At 42.5% G+C, this 16,549-nt stretch overlaps 1 protein-coding gene and 1 long non-coding RNA gene across 2 annotated transcripts; both read right to left on the bottom strand.

The window, feature by feature from the left end:
• Window positions 1-506: 506 nt before the first annotated feature.
• Window positions 507-3,123, bottom strand: LOC116432195 (dual specificity protein phosphatase CDC14A). The gene is made up of 9 exons (XM_076372229.1): window positions 3,048-3,123; window positions 2,789-2,990; window positions 2,419-2,666; window positions 1,878-2,139; window positions 1,500-1,629; window positions 1,240-1,418; window positions 763-875; window positions 573-638; window positions 507-514 (listed from the first exon to the last, which is right to left on the bottom strand). Exons 1-9 carry the CDS (start codon window positions 3,121-3,123, stop codon window positions 507-509), a joined length of 1,284 nt encoding a protein of 427 aa, XP_076228344.1.
• Window positions 3,124-14,695: 11,572 nt separating this feature from the next.
• Window positions 14,696-15,187, bottom strand: LOC143175101 (uncharacterized). The gene is made up of 3 exons (XR_012999732.1): window positions 15,100-15,187; window positions 14,943-15,006; window positions 14,696-14,844 (listed from the first exon to the last, which is right to left on the bottom strand). It is a non-coding gene; the product is annotated as an uncharacterized LOC143175101 (long non-coding RNA).
• Between the last annotated feature and the right edge of the window lie 1,362 nt (window positions 15,188-16,549).

Genomic DNA, 16,549 nt, shown 5'->3' with positions numbered 1-16,549 from the left:
AATTTACGGGTACTTCGAATTTGAAGTTTGATAGATGCGCGCGCAGTGGTTGACGATGCGTTTAACGTTTGGCACGCTGGTGAGTACCCTCAAACTTTTTTTAAACAAAACTATGATTATTCTTAAAGATAAGCCACGAAACTAGTCTAAATTGAACAATTGTAGTCCATTCTTTCTGTGGTAGTGTTTGTTAAGAGATTTTCGAAGAATTAACAGATTTAAATTGAAATGAAAATTCAGCCATTCGATCTGGCTGTGTAGAGCAGATAGACGGTTACCGCTCCTTTGCATATCCGAATTTTTAGTTAAAAATAAACACCGAGACGTTGCTTTAATAAATATTTCAATTTCTGCTTGCTTGATTATAACGTATACACATAATTACGATCATTAATACTTGTTTGATCATGTAGAGTAGAAAAATGTTCTATTGGTCATTAAAAATGTCCATAATGTATTGGTAATTGAATGCATATAAACACTAACACAGTTAAAAAACCTAAAACTTAAAGAACTATTAAACAAATTATTATTATAATTTATAAATAAAAAAGAATATGCTGAGAACATACTTAGAAGTCGAGTGAACTTCATCTTGCTCGATTTTCCTGTTGGTGGATTGTTGAATTTGTTAGGTTCTGAAATGTTTAAAAATTATTTCTTTAATAATTACTCGTTCGTGGATTTATTCACCATAAGAAATAATTTAATTCTATGAAAATATTTTAAATGTTCTTTTCAGTTGTGAACTCGATGGTTTACCTGTGTGTGTGATCTGAGATGATTCCTGTAAGTTCTTCTCCAACTTGTCCATCACTGAATAGATACCCCATTTATGGTGCAGAATCACATCCCCATCAGCATAGTATTTTAATCTGCAGCATAGACACACCGATACGAAGTAAGTACTTACATCATGACAATTAATTAACACGATTTTGAAAATTATATTTCAGCTACTTAATTCATGTTCAACTGTGATCTTAAAACAATTACTTCCCTCAGGCACCTCTACATGCTTCGTCAGTTTCATTTCTATTTTCTTTCATTTTTATCTTTATCACTTATTCAATTATTTAAAAATATGTATGTAATATGTGTAACCTCGCTGGAAGTGGCACCCTTATGATGTCTATATAAATGATAGAAAAATTCCCCAAGTGTCCAAATGGACGAATCCCAAAGAAAGATTAAAAATTAAAAGAAACTATATTGTAAATCAGGAATCTGTCTAGTCACTTGTACTGTTCGCCGGCGTTCAGCAAATTCTTTTCCATGTTCTCCAGCCAGGTTTGTTGGTGGCCGATAACAGAACCGGGTCGGCAAATCCTTATCCAGGCAATGGCTTCTCTCGCAGTCATTTTGTAATGCTTTATCAAGTAAGCCGCAATTAGGGAACCCGTTCTACCTAAACCAGCCTAAGAGACCGACGCATTAAAAACGGAATGAACGTTAAGAGGCATGGGAATATTATTCAGAAATCGAACCATTCAGACTACCTTGCAATGAACCGCTATTGGCCCACTAGTGTTTTCGCTGAGCGAGAGAAACTGATGTAGAACCCTTTTCGGTGGCACGGTCCCATCCGGCATGAACATGTCGTGATGAGAGATACCTGCTTCGGTGAATCTAAGACCACGAGATTAATTAACCTTCTATAATCCTATTTAAATTTGAAAAGAATAAACAAGCAAGCAGTCGAATTAGAATGTAAATCTGAAAAAGATGCAACAATAAGGGATTCTTTAAATTTCGAAGAATGTATTGTTCTATGTTTTATGAAAAGTTATTATAGAAGGCTAGATATAAGTCACCCTAATTGCTGAGTGGTTCTAGTGTTAATGAACTATTTCAAACGATTTCTCTGATATTTGTACCTCGATGCGTCGTACGACTTTTTGTTCAACCTAACCACAGCCGTGACTCCGTTTCTCTTGAAGTAGTCGATGTAACATTCAGGGGGGTGATAGGGGGTTCCCGGTTCGGTGCTGGGACCCATGAAAGCTAGGAACTTCTGCGGCACCATCCAGTTCAGGTTACCGTTCCTCGTGTCCTCGTACTTCTGGTACTCGGCGAGATCGAAGTCGTCGAAGTTGAAAAATCCGAACGATGCTGCCTTCTGGAGCGCGTTCAAACAATCTATCGACAAACGGATGAGCAAAATAACTAGAAGTTGACATTAGACTTATGGAACGAGTCAATTTCACTCATACCGACTTTTAATAGTCCTGAAGCGAATGCGGTTAAGCCGATTTCTTGATATTTCCTGATTTTTCTACATTTTAATTGAATCAAAGCTCTTCTTTTTACAGCTTCCGAATACGTTGTATAATCATTTCACAAGCGAAAAAATTAATTTTCTCAATCCTTGCTTTCTAGACTCAACCGCATTGGCTTCTGAACTCAACTGTCTCTCACCGAGAAGGTGAATCTTGTAAATCGAGGTTCCCATAGAAGCGTCTTGGAACGGTGTTATCGGTACGTCGCCGCCCATGAAGAGAGCGTTGTAAGCTTCTCTGGGACTTCTGTTCAAGTACAATAGAGCATACGAAGCTACTAAATAAGCAGCGTTCGCTCTCTTGTCCTCCGTTTGGGAGGTGTAATGCACGATTTGCTTGTGCTTGTTGGCCGGGCTCTGCAGCTTCTTGTTCACCTTGTGACAGTATCTGTCAACGATTCAGTCGCAAACGAAAAATATAATTTAAAAATCAACTTCCTCCTATCAAATATCAAACTAAATCGATTGCACCGAAAGAACTTGTTAATCAAAGAACATGTACACACTCACCTGTACAAGCAAGCGATATTCAACGGGCCGAAATCGTTGTAAAAATGATTGTAAACCAACTCGTCGTCGATCGAGAAGCAATCGAGGTTCGACGAGCTCCTCGCGTCTTTGCGTCCGCTGACTAGCGTCGCGAAATAGAATTTATCCTTTATGTACTCGGAGATGTGCGTGAGATACGGATGCTTGTAGACCGTGGTGATCTCTAACGAAACGAACAGCGGAGTAGAAGACGTTCGTACACTCTTCTTTAGAGGCGTACCTTCCACGCCGACGAGTCTGTTGTCATGAATGTTGCGACAGTTCCTCGGGAATCTCGTGTCCCTCGGCTCGTGCATCGTGGAACGATGTCGCGGCTTGACGAGCAAAGATTTACCTCTCAGAAACCTCGGGGCCCACAGTCTGGGCATCAATCATTTTTCAACAGACGCGCAGCTCGCGGAGGAAAGTTGCGTTTCAAATTTCCTGGCGAATATTGTTCGATGTTCAAACGTAGTCATATCTTGCTCAAGGGTGTAACGCAGGGTTCAATTCAGTGCCATCTTTGAAACTCGAAGCTTTCCGAACAGTTTGTATCCAGTTTTCGTCACTGATAGCTTGCGACTCCTAGATCGTAATTACATCGATCGCGTAATTCGGTAATCCTAGAGTGTAACTTGTGTTTTAGAAACTTATGTACACTGTGTTAGATATGCGTTCAGAAGCTAATGCTGAAAAGATTATTTATTCCATTAAAATTTACGAAAATCAGAAAATGTCAGAGAATAGACTCCATCGCGTTGGCTTCTGAGCGACTCGTATCGCTGCCCTCGCTTACCCCCGGAAATTTTCATTGTACGAGAGGGAAGACCGCCTTTGAATTCACTACAATTTAACGTGCCAAACCACTCATCTCGTGTTTGACGAATCGATGCGAGACATTTGTCAATGGCCCACGATCCTCAGATTTTTCCCTTACGCCTGCCAACCGAACAGGTTCGCTCCAAGAAAAAGTGAACGACCATCGATTCTGAGATACCTAGTTCAACGTTTCTAACTTGGAAATCGTTTCAGGGAATCAGTGCAGCGAGGAAGACGGTCGATCGACGTAGACAGCGACGGAGGACCATTCTGCGGGATGATGGCTGCCGAGGAACCGCTGAGCAGAGGATCGGCGCGGAGGGTGAGTACAATTACGTTCTATCTAGTCTACAAATACACGAATCCGCAGTGGTTCGAAATATTCCAACGAAGCTACTGAAGAAGCTTACACAAGAATCGACGTCAACGTCGTAATTAGCAATTCTGCAGAAATCTCAGCAGACATAATGATCTTGGTAACCTGAACGACGATGAAACTATGCTCACTTGAGTCTCGATGTTCACGAATTACCAAAGACCAAAGAGAAACTTACTGTCTCCACGAAGGGATCACGTGGTCAAAGTACTATATCAATTCACGAAGTCCTACTAGATCACTTGAAGGCTACACTGAGGAGTTCTGATCGACCAAAGTTTTCATCTTTACACACCCAATCCCCTCTTCGCTTTATTTTCTAATTCCCGATACGTCCGATCGTTAATTTATTCATCGATATCGAAACCAAACTAGAAGTGTAAGCCAGAAGACTTCTGCTAGACATCGGGTCACCTGCCAACTCTATTCTAACATCTATTTCTCCCGAAGGAAGATACGCTACCGAGCAGGGATCGTCCTCCAGTTGCATCAACCAAGTTTCTTGTTATGCAACGCTCGTCACTGCTACGCAGTGCATCCAGTTCACCATGAATTGACCATTGACGCTAGAGCTACCGAATAGATCAAAATACAGTAGAACCTGTAACGCGACTAAAGTGCTACAGGGTTTCACGTTGACAAGTTTCGCGTGAAATCTGGATACCGGTCCAAAGTGCGTTAAACTGGTCCTTCGTTCGCATCTTCTCATTGAATGATCGGCTACGAAATCGTCGAGCGATCGGCGCGTTCCACGCTCCTGGCCAAGCTCGATTTTCCACGGCGCGACGGTGACACGCATCGTTTCCCGCGCGCTGATAGGCGGTGCTGCTTCCCTCGAAATCGGCCGGTCGGACGCGGATGTGTTCCTTATCCAGGTTGCATAAACTGTACGGGGCCCGTCCTCCTCTGGTACAATTTGTACCGGGAAGTACTTGAACATGCAACGTGTAAGGCCGGCCGGGGGACCGACTTTAGCCGTCCTCGGATATCGTTCCCCGGCGCGCGGCCCGATCGGTATTTACGATTCAAGAGAAATCTCTCTCCGGGACAAGAGGCGGCCTACGTCCATCCGTCTGTGCATCCATTCCTGCGCCCGTCAATCCGTTATAATTTCTCCGTTAATAGAATCCGAGATTTCGTAGCGAATCGTGCGACGCATTCGTAACCGTTCGCGCCGCGGCGTTCTCTCCTCTCGTCTTCATACGCCGTCCCCCTCTTTCTCCCACCCCGATAGGAATCATTCTTTCTCTACGCAATGCGCGCGCGCGTCTGTTCATTCTTCTACGCGCGCATTTCGTCGACTTCCTGTTTATCTTTCTTCTTACCTCATTTCTTCGAGGATTTTCTTCGGCCACTTTCGTGGGTGCTCTTACTAGGGAGTTTCCACTTCTTTCGGCTTCTGGATTCGTTGTGTCTATTGTTTTCGCCTTTTCAAGGTGCTTTGGGGAACCGTCGAGCGTGCTAGGGTTTTTATGCTCGATTCAAAGAAACGAGAATTCAAGAGCATGAGGGTTCGATGCGATGTCTAAAGTTTGAATCTACTTGAATTCCAGGATTCAGGGTGTTTCTTAATTTCTTCTGCCTCGTCTTCTTTCTTCAACGTTGAAACTGTTATTCAATTTCATCAATGATTCCATATACTTCTCTATTGGCGTTCCAGACTTCATGTAGCGTCTAAATCCTCTTCCTTCCTTCATTCGCTGTACAAGTAATCAACCATGTTGAGTTTCAATCCCAACAGCTTGATCAGAGTAAAACTGATTGTACCGCGTCGCATTGGCATCGAGTTAACCTCTACCATCAACGTCGACATGAACAAGTCAGAGATTCTATCGAGCAAACGAGACTCGTAAAATCGTCGCGATATCTTCCTAGCGAATCACTTCTCCAAAAAGTGGAACGATCAATTTCTCTATCAGAGTGACCTTCAGAAGGACATTTACAGGAAGAACACACGGTAACCCTTCTCACTGTTGCGCATTCGGCGAATCGGAGCAAGGTCGAAAAAGAGGAACGGAGAAAAAAAGGAAACGACACATTCTGCGGAATGCAAGGCGTGTAATCGGGCCTGCTAATTACGCTTCCAGCGGGTATCGGCCGCTGGGATCTATTTTAAGCCGACGTATCTCGGGTAACGTTACCGCGCGGACGGCCCCGAGGAATTTCGATTTTTCCGGTGGCGCGCGCGTCTCCTTCGATTTTCGCGGTCGAAACGGACCGGGCATCCTTATGAACCCTGCTCCGGCGTCGTGCGTGGGTGGGACCGCCGAGTATGGTGACCGGCGCGCGCGCGCGAGCGAGCGAGCGCGTCCCAAGATGAGCGCAGACACGGGGCAAGAGGAGGTGGGAGGACTGTTTAGGCGAATAAGGACGTGACGTAGCCACATCAGAGGCGTATAAGGAGAACGGATTCGCTGTTAATAGTCAATATGCATTAGAGAAACAATGAGCGGATCTTCGTGCCGCACACGACGACCGCAGAGGATGTTGGTCGCGATTCGACCTCTGCCGCGGACGTCTTCTCGACGTTCCTAAAAACACCGCGAGCGGACTCATCGAGTAAACGGAATTATCTGGGGATTTCCTATGGTCGATCGTTTCGCGGAATCCCTCGGAACAATCGATGTCGCTTTTGAATCACGATGGTGAGGATGTGGTTGGTAATAATTTTTTGAGACATGATTTCGAACACCAAAACGTCAGTATATAGTTTCCCTTCCTCTATTATTTAAGTATCTGATACACAATCTAGCTTCATCTGCTGAAGGTTTTAGATAATTTAATGAATCATCAAAGTTGAAGGATCAAGAACTGCAGTTTCAACATCCTAGCTCCATAGTGACACTGCAAACATCAAGGACCTTTCGAAGCCTCTCACCGCATCCTAGGATCAGAGGAACATTCTCTAGGAATGAAGGAATTCACTAGGACCATCAAGTTCACCTGCAAAATGGAGAGTCTACAGATACCAAAGTATCCGAGGAACACCTCTCTCCGCCTCGAGAGCGAACAAAGTCACCAGAACTCGAGCGTCATCGAGTTTAACCCTGCGATCAACAACCTACAAGCAACAGTGCCCCGGCCGAATCATCGTTCGAGTCCCGAGGAGGCATCATTTCACCTGGAAGCCGCGGCGAACGGAGACAGACGTGTGGAATGCGCGACGCGAAAGCATCGTCGCGGCCTCCTCCGCCCCCGGCCCGATAATTTGGACGCTGCACGGCCGACGAGCCAAGAGGCAGCGGCGAGAGAAGCAAGCTCGGTGCGTAAAACTGGCACATACACACGCGCGTGCTACCAAAATGCCGGCCGTGCAAGAGCGCGTCGCGCGGAGGAACGTGTACGGGGACACGAGGTGTACGTGTTCTGCGAGTGAGAGGCGATCGACGGGGGATAGATGCTCGCTGGCTCCGCTTCCGCGTGGACGGACAATCGCCTTTGACGAGGCGTTCCTCGCTAGCGTGCACGCGCTCTCTAACCGCACGGATTTCTTTCGTACCGCTGCTGCTCGCGCGCGCGAGCGCTCGTTACTGCTATACAGTGTGTCCAGGCTTAACTATGGACTGACTATGGATTAGCTAGAGCTATCGTATAGATCGGAATACAGTGGAACGCGATTAAAATGTCACAGGGTTTCACGTTGACAAATTTCGCATCAAATTTTAATACCGGTCCAACTTGCAACCCTTTGCGGTCGAATGGCGACATTTCGGAGATGAAATGTTCGTTGGAAGACTAAATTGCGAACATGATTCATGCACGTTTCCTTTCTTTCTATTGTTCAAGCAATTAATGTATAATTCAGCTTCGTTTGCTGGTTTTATATTTCGGAGAATCTTCGTTCGCAAAGGGCTAAGCTGGTCCTTTGTTTGCAACAGTTCCTTGGGGAACTATAGAGGGTTCTATTTTTAGTTTCCTGTTGCAAATGCTAAGATCTTAAAGAATTATTCAATGAGTAGGTTGAGCAATACGAGAATTGGAATATGAGTTGTAAATTATACGTTCAGCGCAGTCCCTATCTACTGCTACCGATGCTTCCTGAATAGATTGCTGCGTTTGTTATTCGAACATTTGTCATTCTGAATCTAGTGTACAAGTTTTAATGCTTAGATTCGATATTATCAAATGATCCATGGGCAAATTTGATTAATCTATCCCTTGAATTAATATTTAAGACTCGTTGACAGGGAGATCTGCGCCTTTATGTTACGTAGCTTCCATGCAAATTGATATTATATTTTTAGTACTCGGCGAGATAATGGTTCGTTGATAAGCGGGTACACACTGTATACGCGCACACCCATACGGTGCTCGCTGGCCGCGTACACGCGTCGAAGAAAGCTCTCCGGTGCTGAGCCACGCCACGGGACTCTCCCGGTTGTCTCTCCTCTCGTCGCTGGATGACCGCGACCGATACGCATGAGCATTCGAATCACGACGACCGGACCGGGCACGTAACAATTTCTGTCCCCGGGACTGGAGCCACTGGATGGATCGTCGATCCTTCACAGTTCGCTGTCTCCCGCGTACGGCCCCCCGAGCCACCATCTTTTCAATCTCCACGGGGGTTGTCCCGCAACCCCTCTCGCGCCTGCTCGTCTTCCGGACTACGTTTCTAGAAAATCTTCGAAGATGTCTTCGTTCAAGGTGTCGCTTAAAATTCTGAACTTACGAATGAAAGTCGCTAGGTAGACACTGGGTCTTCATTAACTAGCTACGAAACAATTTCTTCCGAAAGTCGCTAAGCTAATGAATTCAGGTTGCTAGGATCAGGGCTAAAATCCTTGTTAATCAAGATTTCAGATGTCTTCAATTTTCAATAGCCTCGGTCAATAGTTTAACGTATCTATTAGTCATTAGCAGATCTTCAGACTTACATTCACTTCTCAAAGATATCATTAATTTACAAATAACAGACAGTACATTTAAAGCACTCAACCCTCAGTTACTTAATAAGACTCTTACAAATCATTTTCCAAGACATTACAATAGGACCCCAACCGTTAGCTACCCAAAGGGTAGCAGACAGGTACACCAAATGAAGCTTCTAGCTCGTTGCAAGTTCATTAAGATCAACATTCATTCATCCTTCCCGTCCACCCCGAGCGAGGCATCCCCAAGAAAAATTCTCGGCGAAATACGGTATCAGCCGCAAGTATCGGGGCACTACTGCATTTTCTCCGACTTTCGCGGCAGCGCGTCGCTCTTCCCAGAAACGTTCACCGGCGGACACTCTCCTCTCGGCGTGCCACCTCCCCGCCCCAGGGGTGGGGCGGAACGGCGTTCCAGGTTTCCAATCGTTGATGACGATATTTCAACATTCGACTGTCGGCGGGTGATCATGGTGCAAGATTTAAGTCTTGATTCACCGGGACGGCCATTGATACGCGGCTCAGGTACACGCTGAATTCTTATGCTAATGCGAGAAAGGAGCCGAGAAGACAATACGTCCACATCCACACCGGCCAGTCCGGTGCCGCGGGCATCTGTATACACTCTGCGTCCCGTATTCTGTATTCTGTCAAGTGAATTAATACAATCACGAGGACCGCCCGGTGATTTTAGATGCGGTGAGATCGTGATCGCCGCGAGCCGGGCCTTTTATTGGGGGCTTTCTCATTGGGAAACGGAGATCGGGCCCGCGGCCCGGCCTGACCTTGGCGGAAACTGATAGGTCGAACTGATCCCGATCGCAGGGCGAATCGGATCGAACCGAGAATCCGGAAACAAAACCTTTTTCGTTCCTTCATTCAACCTATTCGCAGGTGAAAGATTCTTTGAAATATAAACCTTCAGCAGATGAAGCTAAATCATCGATTGCTTACATGATAAAACAAGGAAACTACATACTGACCCCCTGCTTAGAATAATTAAAGTACTTAAAGTAATTAAATAATTTGTTCAAAGGGTTAACCTATTCTCTGATGGAAGATTTAAGAATTCTCTGATACTCTCTATTAATAGTTCGTTAATACCAGACGAGTCAGAACGATCCTCTTCTAATTTCTTCCTTCGCAAGTACTGACAAGCATTTCTCTAGGAGATTGCTATCAATCAGTATTTCAATATATAATCGATCAATCTGCTCAGCTTGTCCTATTCTAATTAATACCGTTAAAATTCCATGATCATCACGGGAAAAGCCGAGAAGTGATTCAAGAATAAATCACGAAACTTAGATAATAATTTCAAGAATCTTTGAAACTCCTCCGTCGAATTTGAACTGTTTCGTTGAATTGACACCTCGGATAAAGGCGGCTTTGAAATACGTTTCTCGGCGCGTTCTCACAGCGCGTCGGGTCGTCGAGAACGCGTTTCCTCCGGGGGCCCGTTATCATCGGGCTTTCAAAGCACCTCGCTTATCTTAACGCACTCCCCGCGCCGCGTACCGGCGAGTACGCTGCGCACATAGATATGTATTCGGTTCAGGAGATCACCGGATGGTTTCGAGGTTTCGCTCGGCACCTGATGACCGGAAGTTGTCGATACCGTAACGTTCGGGTACCAGCCAACCGGAAGCGGGTTCCACGTGTATCGTGGGCTACAGCGTGGCCCACAGCGGCTGGAGGGGTTAGAGGAGACTGTCTGCACGGTGTGGACTTTCTTAACGAACGACTCAATAAATCAATCACGTAAAAGAAACGTTTATGCGCAATGGTTTTCGCATATGTATGATGAGTTATTAAAAGATCCTTCGTCTGTCGATTAATTAACACGGAGAATAGGTTTATTTGTTCTTTCGACTCTTTAGGGTGTTAGAAAAATTGCTGTCTAATTTTCTAGTTATACAACGTTAAGGATGATGGTAGCTAGGTAACTTTGCAATAGTTTCGTTGATTGTTTTGATCGGGATATCGTGAAAAGTTGGAGTTAATGTTTAATACATTTAGTTAATTGATATTATAAAATTTGTTTAGAGAATTGGACTAGTTCGGATTTAATAGTGAAAAGTTGATACTTAAAACTTAGAATCAATATTTTTTCATAGACTTCTTATTAATAGTTCAGATGTTAGTAGAAGGAATGATTAGACAACTTAAAAATCTTCGTTTTATAAGCAACAAACAAGTTTCTGTTTTTAACAATCAAATTTGATTTTTCATTTGATTTCAGTCGAAATAATATGTGTTCAATGAGACTACCACGAAAGTAGGTGTCGATTTCGTTAATGATCGATACTTAGGAAATTAGATATTGACGTTTGTCGAGTTTCAGGAATTGAGATGAAAGTATAGCACTCGAGGTTAGCTTGTATTGGACACTGTTGATTGGTGATTGTTAGGCAGCCCATTTCCGTGTGATCGGTTAGATTGTCCGAGCCACCGACGGTCTGGACTAGATTTTCTTTTTTTCCATGATTGACCATTCAGGCAGAAGAGAGAACAGCAGTGAGAGCACACGATGTAACGGTCGTTCTGCCTGGCCAGGGTGGATGAGTGCAGCATTTCCCGTATTGTCGTCGTAACTCGCAACCACTATCCGCGAAATGACAACTGCTGAACAGCGGGTAGAGGTTCTCGGCCGTGCGGCTCAACTTTCTAGCGATTTTGGTGGCGAAGTCGATCTCATCGCGATTTTGCCTCTATCAAACGAAATTATTCCTTCGAAAACGAGAAGGAAATTCTGCTCAGTCGTAGTAATTGTGTTTCTCAATCTTCGAAGATATCAACATGATTGATAGGCTATTAATTAGATCGATAATTAAAAGTTAGTAGCAATTTATAGAGTTTATAGTTAAAAGATAGAGGAAACATCGACTGATAATTTGCAATAGTTCCTTTGCAATTCAGTTTTCTGTTACTTAATCATTGCTAGGATTATTAATCGTTTATACAATCTACGTTAAATTAGGTTTCAATTATTTTTACTGTGCAATAGTACTTGACAGACTATTATCTCCGAAAAGGACTAAACTGAATTTCTAATTCAGTGAATTATTAAATTATCGAATCAAGAGAGGTGCCATTTTTGGAGACCTCGATGCTTCGCGAAGGAATTCATTGTCGATCGAATTCATATCGAATTTCTCTTTATAATCAGACTGTGTTTTGCGTTGTGATAGCAGCTTATTTCGAAACGTGCGAGTCTACTAAATTTGCGATTGAAATGATCGTTCAATGAAATAACTGTGTCCTACTTCGCGATCACGTGGAGAACCACTGTGTCATCCGGAGACCGCGCCGAGATGGCAATGCGTAAGTTCTCAATAATGCAACGTTAATCAGACTATATAAAATTATAGACGAGGAAAATTATCGCAGTCGCGGTAACATTACACGTTTCAAAATGATTCATTCATGGAATTCGGAGTATGCTTTAATAACGTCGTCGTGGGGACTCACGAATTTGAATTAAATCTCAGAAGCTGACTAGAATATCCCATGTGTTTTTCAAGATGTTTTCAACCTCAAGACGATAATAAACAAAGTCTATAATAAACAATCATTATGTCACAGAAATTTACAAAGTCCAATAAATTCTCCACATTTCGAACTCTATGGAACTCTGATCGAAACAAATATTTACAATTATTCGTACTTTCATTATCTTACAAATAATCCGTGAAATTCTTAGAATTATAATAAAGTATCGTCATTAACAGCTTCAGTAAATAAATGTAACTCTCTAGAAACTTCTGTCAGTCTGCGACTATAAACGTTCAAAGTATACTGAAAAGTTTATAGTTTTCATAAATATTGTAATATTTGCGAAATGATGAAATAATTGCGCTCAGTTATTGAGTATAATTATTAAACAAATGGACGTCACATTTATCAGCCAAGCCTTTAGCTATTTTGCTGATCGGCCAACAGATGTCGCTCGGTTTCAACAGAGTTGCCGCGGAAGCCTTTCGGGACAGTTATGAACAAAGCGGCGACATTCTGACTCACAGACGATTTATATTCAGCACCGGACGTCATATTGTCTGCGTCCATTATCTCGTCATCGATTTCGTCTGATGTTACGTCCTAACGTTACTAGACCGATAACGCGGCGAGTTCGCCTTGCTGGGATTATCAATGGTATTAAATCAAAACCGAAATTGAAATCGAAATTAACGATATCCACCCTTTCGATGGGGATGACGAATTAAGTCGTCGTTCGACCTTTGTTTCGTTTCTCTGTGGTCCTTCGATTCGTAAATTTGATTGTTAGATTGTATAGTTAAATTTTCTAATTAAATTTCGTAGTAAAATTCTGTAATCAAATTATATAGGTTTATAGTTAAATTTTGTAGCTGAATTTTCTACTCAAATTTTATTTCATGAGTTAAATTTCATAGTGAAATTGTACAGTGAAATTTCATAGTTTTATCATTCAATTAAGATAGTTAAATTTCATAGTTAATAATTTTTACATTGGTACCAGTATGAACTACGCAATACTAAGGACTATCCATCGTTATAAAAACAATGTTCACTATTAATTTAATTCACCTCGAATCGCGCTTTCGCGAGAGTTCACGCTTGAGAAACACGCAGTTGAAAGTTCGAAGGATATTTTCGATTTTTCCATGGAATTCACTTACAATCTTTGTTGGTCCATGGTATTGTTTTCCCATATTTCCGCGGAGAAACGAGATGCGTCGTCGCGGCTCTCTTCGATCAACGCGCAATCTCCTTAATGTATCGAGGCGGAAATTTCATAATGAGATTTTGTTGTAAGCATCAAGCCTCTTCTCCGCGTCACCACGAAAATCGTGTCGTGGCTTTCGTTGCTTCGCTCATCCGTTGTAAGGCAGCTTGAGTATCAGATTTCCTGAATTCGATTGATAATTTATAATTCGTTTAGATGATTCATTCCGGAGAATGAAGAGAACGGAAACGTCGCGGTGAGATTCGTCTTCTTCACTCGAAGAGATTTGCTCGATTGCAAAAGAGACTTTATCGTAAGGAGATTCGTTGATTCGAATTTTTTGATTAACAGGTGGAAGAATCGGTCGATCGAAGTTGAAAACTTCTTTTCGAGTAGTGAGATGAAAATAGATCTTTTTTATTGGATAATGATATTTGAGATTTGTTTTTGAGATGATTTGATAGGGATACTGCAAGTGAAAGAGTGTTAAATTCTCATTTCCTTTTATTTTTTGAAATCATTCATCAGAACTAAAGAGCATCAAGAAGAATCTACCTTAATCAAACGAAATTTTCAAACCTTAACATGTTCACTTATACAAAATTCTAGTGTAGCACGCAGGAAACTTACGGAATTTCATGAAAAACAATGCATTGCGTTTAACACTAGAGCAACTAATATATAATTCTCACAAAGATCGTAACAATGAATATTTTTCGATTTTGTTGAGAATAGTATTCGAGCGAAACTATTTTTAAAATCATTTCGGATACTTGACATTTTCGAGACATCGATAATTACGAAACAAGAAAACTGAGACCCGCCATTTTGACGGGTGCGGCGGTTCTAGCGTTAATAAACCATCGCGGCAGCGAGGACTGCGTCAGAAACGTACGCAGCCAGCGGACGGTGTCCAACAATACGCGATAAAGCGTTCATAATCGACTGCACAGCAACATCATCGGAATAAAAAGGAGAATCGATAGATGACCGCCGCTCGAAAATGGCAAGAATGCTGTTACCATCGCGTTACCCGAGTCACCTTGCGTCAGCCGGGTCTCCATCAATTATAATCGATCGATTATGACCGGAGGACCGAATACGGCGGACTCGCCTCGCGTTCGTTAACACTTTGTCTACCGGAAGCCTATTAATCGGCTTTTCTTTCAACGAACAATTAACAATCGACGATCCACTGAAACCACGCTACTCCTCGTTCATTTCCAAAGGAAAGTATTATTCCCTTAGAAAGCGATCGAATTCGGTCCTTGCGATAGTTAATGTTCCACCAAAAAGTAAATAACAATAATAAAAGTAACAATAAGAACACAAGAACATTATGAAAGAAAGCAAGAGAGTACTTACGTGTTACATGGACCTTTGTTTCCTAACTGAAGGTCGCATTGTCATTTGGATTAGTATTTAAATACTTTATCATTAATACTTCATTATTATCATCATTACTATTATTAATATTCCATGTCAAAAACAAAGGCAGTTAATGTAATATTTATATAAATACCAAAAAGGGCGCTCGTTTCGAACGCAATCGTCATCGAAAGTCGAGGTCGCGTGGGTGGTCGCTTTGATCGCGAGCGGCGGATAAAGTGTTAATTGACCGGACGGGTATTGAAAACGAAATCATTATCATCCCCAACGGTTGACAGACGAGTGGCCGTCGTGCCGTCTAGAAGAGGGAAACCGTAGAAGGTGGGAAACCTCTCGGAGTCTCCCAACTCCAAGCCAGGAATTAGCATTGCTTCTCCGGGCATCTCTTCTCGTCTCTCTTCTCTCTGTCCCTCTCCCCTCTGGCCCCACCCTGTGACCCGTACACCCTCCCCTCATCGTCCGCTTCCTCTCTGCCGCAGGAAAAAAACGTTTCCCTCTCGAAAAACCCCGCTTCCCGCGATTACTCCTCGTATCTTTGTTCTTTATCTCTATTGCTTCTCAACACGTTGACGGTCACGGTGGTTACCGATGACCGTCAATTACCTGCAAACAATTACAGGGTGAAAATTGATGTTGAATTAAAATTCTTAGTATAAGTGACTAAATAATATGACTTGATTATGATACCAAACTATTGATAACTAATATTAACAGCCTTTGTATACGATAAGTAATGCTATACGAAACGCTCTAAATTCTCGTGGCGGTCAACGTGTTAATCATCTTGCCCTTCCTGAGGCGTTACTTTGTTATTCGGTATTCAACCTTTGCACTCGATGAATTCTCTCGTAAATATGTATCGCTTTTTAACGAGGTATCAATGATGTCTTTCGAATCTAATATTTGAACAGTCACACGAATGTTAAGGGAGGGAATCATTCTGTTTGGACGTATCATGCGTGAATAGGTTGAATAGAATTTGGTATTGAATACTTAATTTTATGATTTTGCTGCATTGAATCGAATGGCGATTGAACGTGTGAAGATTCAGTGGGAATTTCTTGTTTATTATTAACTCCCTGTTTGTCTACTTCTATTCCAGTTCATACGAACGTGGATAAACTCGACGAAGTTATTAGTACCTCTGAATCGATTCGAGTGCGATGCTTTAAGTATCTCGGTACTAAGCAAGATGGATTTACACTGCGTTTATAATAAATGGAGTCCGGTTGTTGATTGTAGTTTTCTTTATTAACAGGGAACGCTTCAGCCGCTCTTATTTTTGTATCTGCAATGAGCTCTAGAAACCTTCGATTGCTCGTGTGTTCAAGATTGTTTATCGTGAGAAACCTAGAAAGCAATTTGTTGGGAAAGTTTCGTGAATTCCAGTTGAGACCTACAGATAAATTCGTTTCAAATACACACAAAATAAATAGTATAAAAACACTGTCAAACAAAAACAGAGTCCCCATTTCAAACACGACCCTTACATCGCGAAAACATCTTCAATCATCGAAATTCTGTCAGCACAGGATCTTCATATAAATTCTCTATCTCCTCTGTTTCAAAACGAAACGTAGAAA

This window comes from Nomia melanderi, chromosome 11, assembly GCF_051020985.1.
Source record: "Nomia melanderi isolate GNS246 chromosome 11, iyNomMela1, whole genome shotgun sequence".
In the NCBI taxonomy this organism is placed as follows: domain Eukaryota; kingdom Metazoa; phylum Arthropoda; class Insecta; order Hymenoptera; family Halictidae; genus Nomia; species Nomia melanderi.
This window is presented reverse-complemented; position numbering and strand designations above follow the sequence as displayed.

What these genes read in the sequence shown, in the direction of transcription:
- LOC116432195 (XM_076372229.1), bottom strand. Translation starts at nt 3,123, where the DNA reads ATGCACGAGCCGAGGGACACGAGATTCCCGAGGAACTGTCGCAACATT. An exon ending in CAGACTCGTCGGCGTGGAAG is followed by an intron (nt 2,991 to 3,047) that starts GTACGCCTCTAA and finishes TCGTTTCGTTAG; the next exon opens with AGATCACCACGGTCTACAAG. An exon ending in TTACAAGATTCACCTTCTCG is followed by an intron (nt 2,140 to 2,418) that starts GTGAGAGACAGT and finishes GTTTGTCGATAG; the next exon opens with ATTGTTTGAACGCGCTCCAG.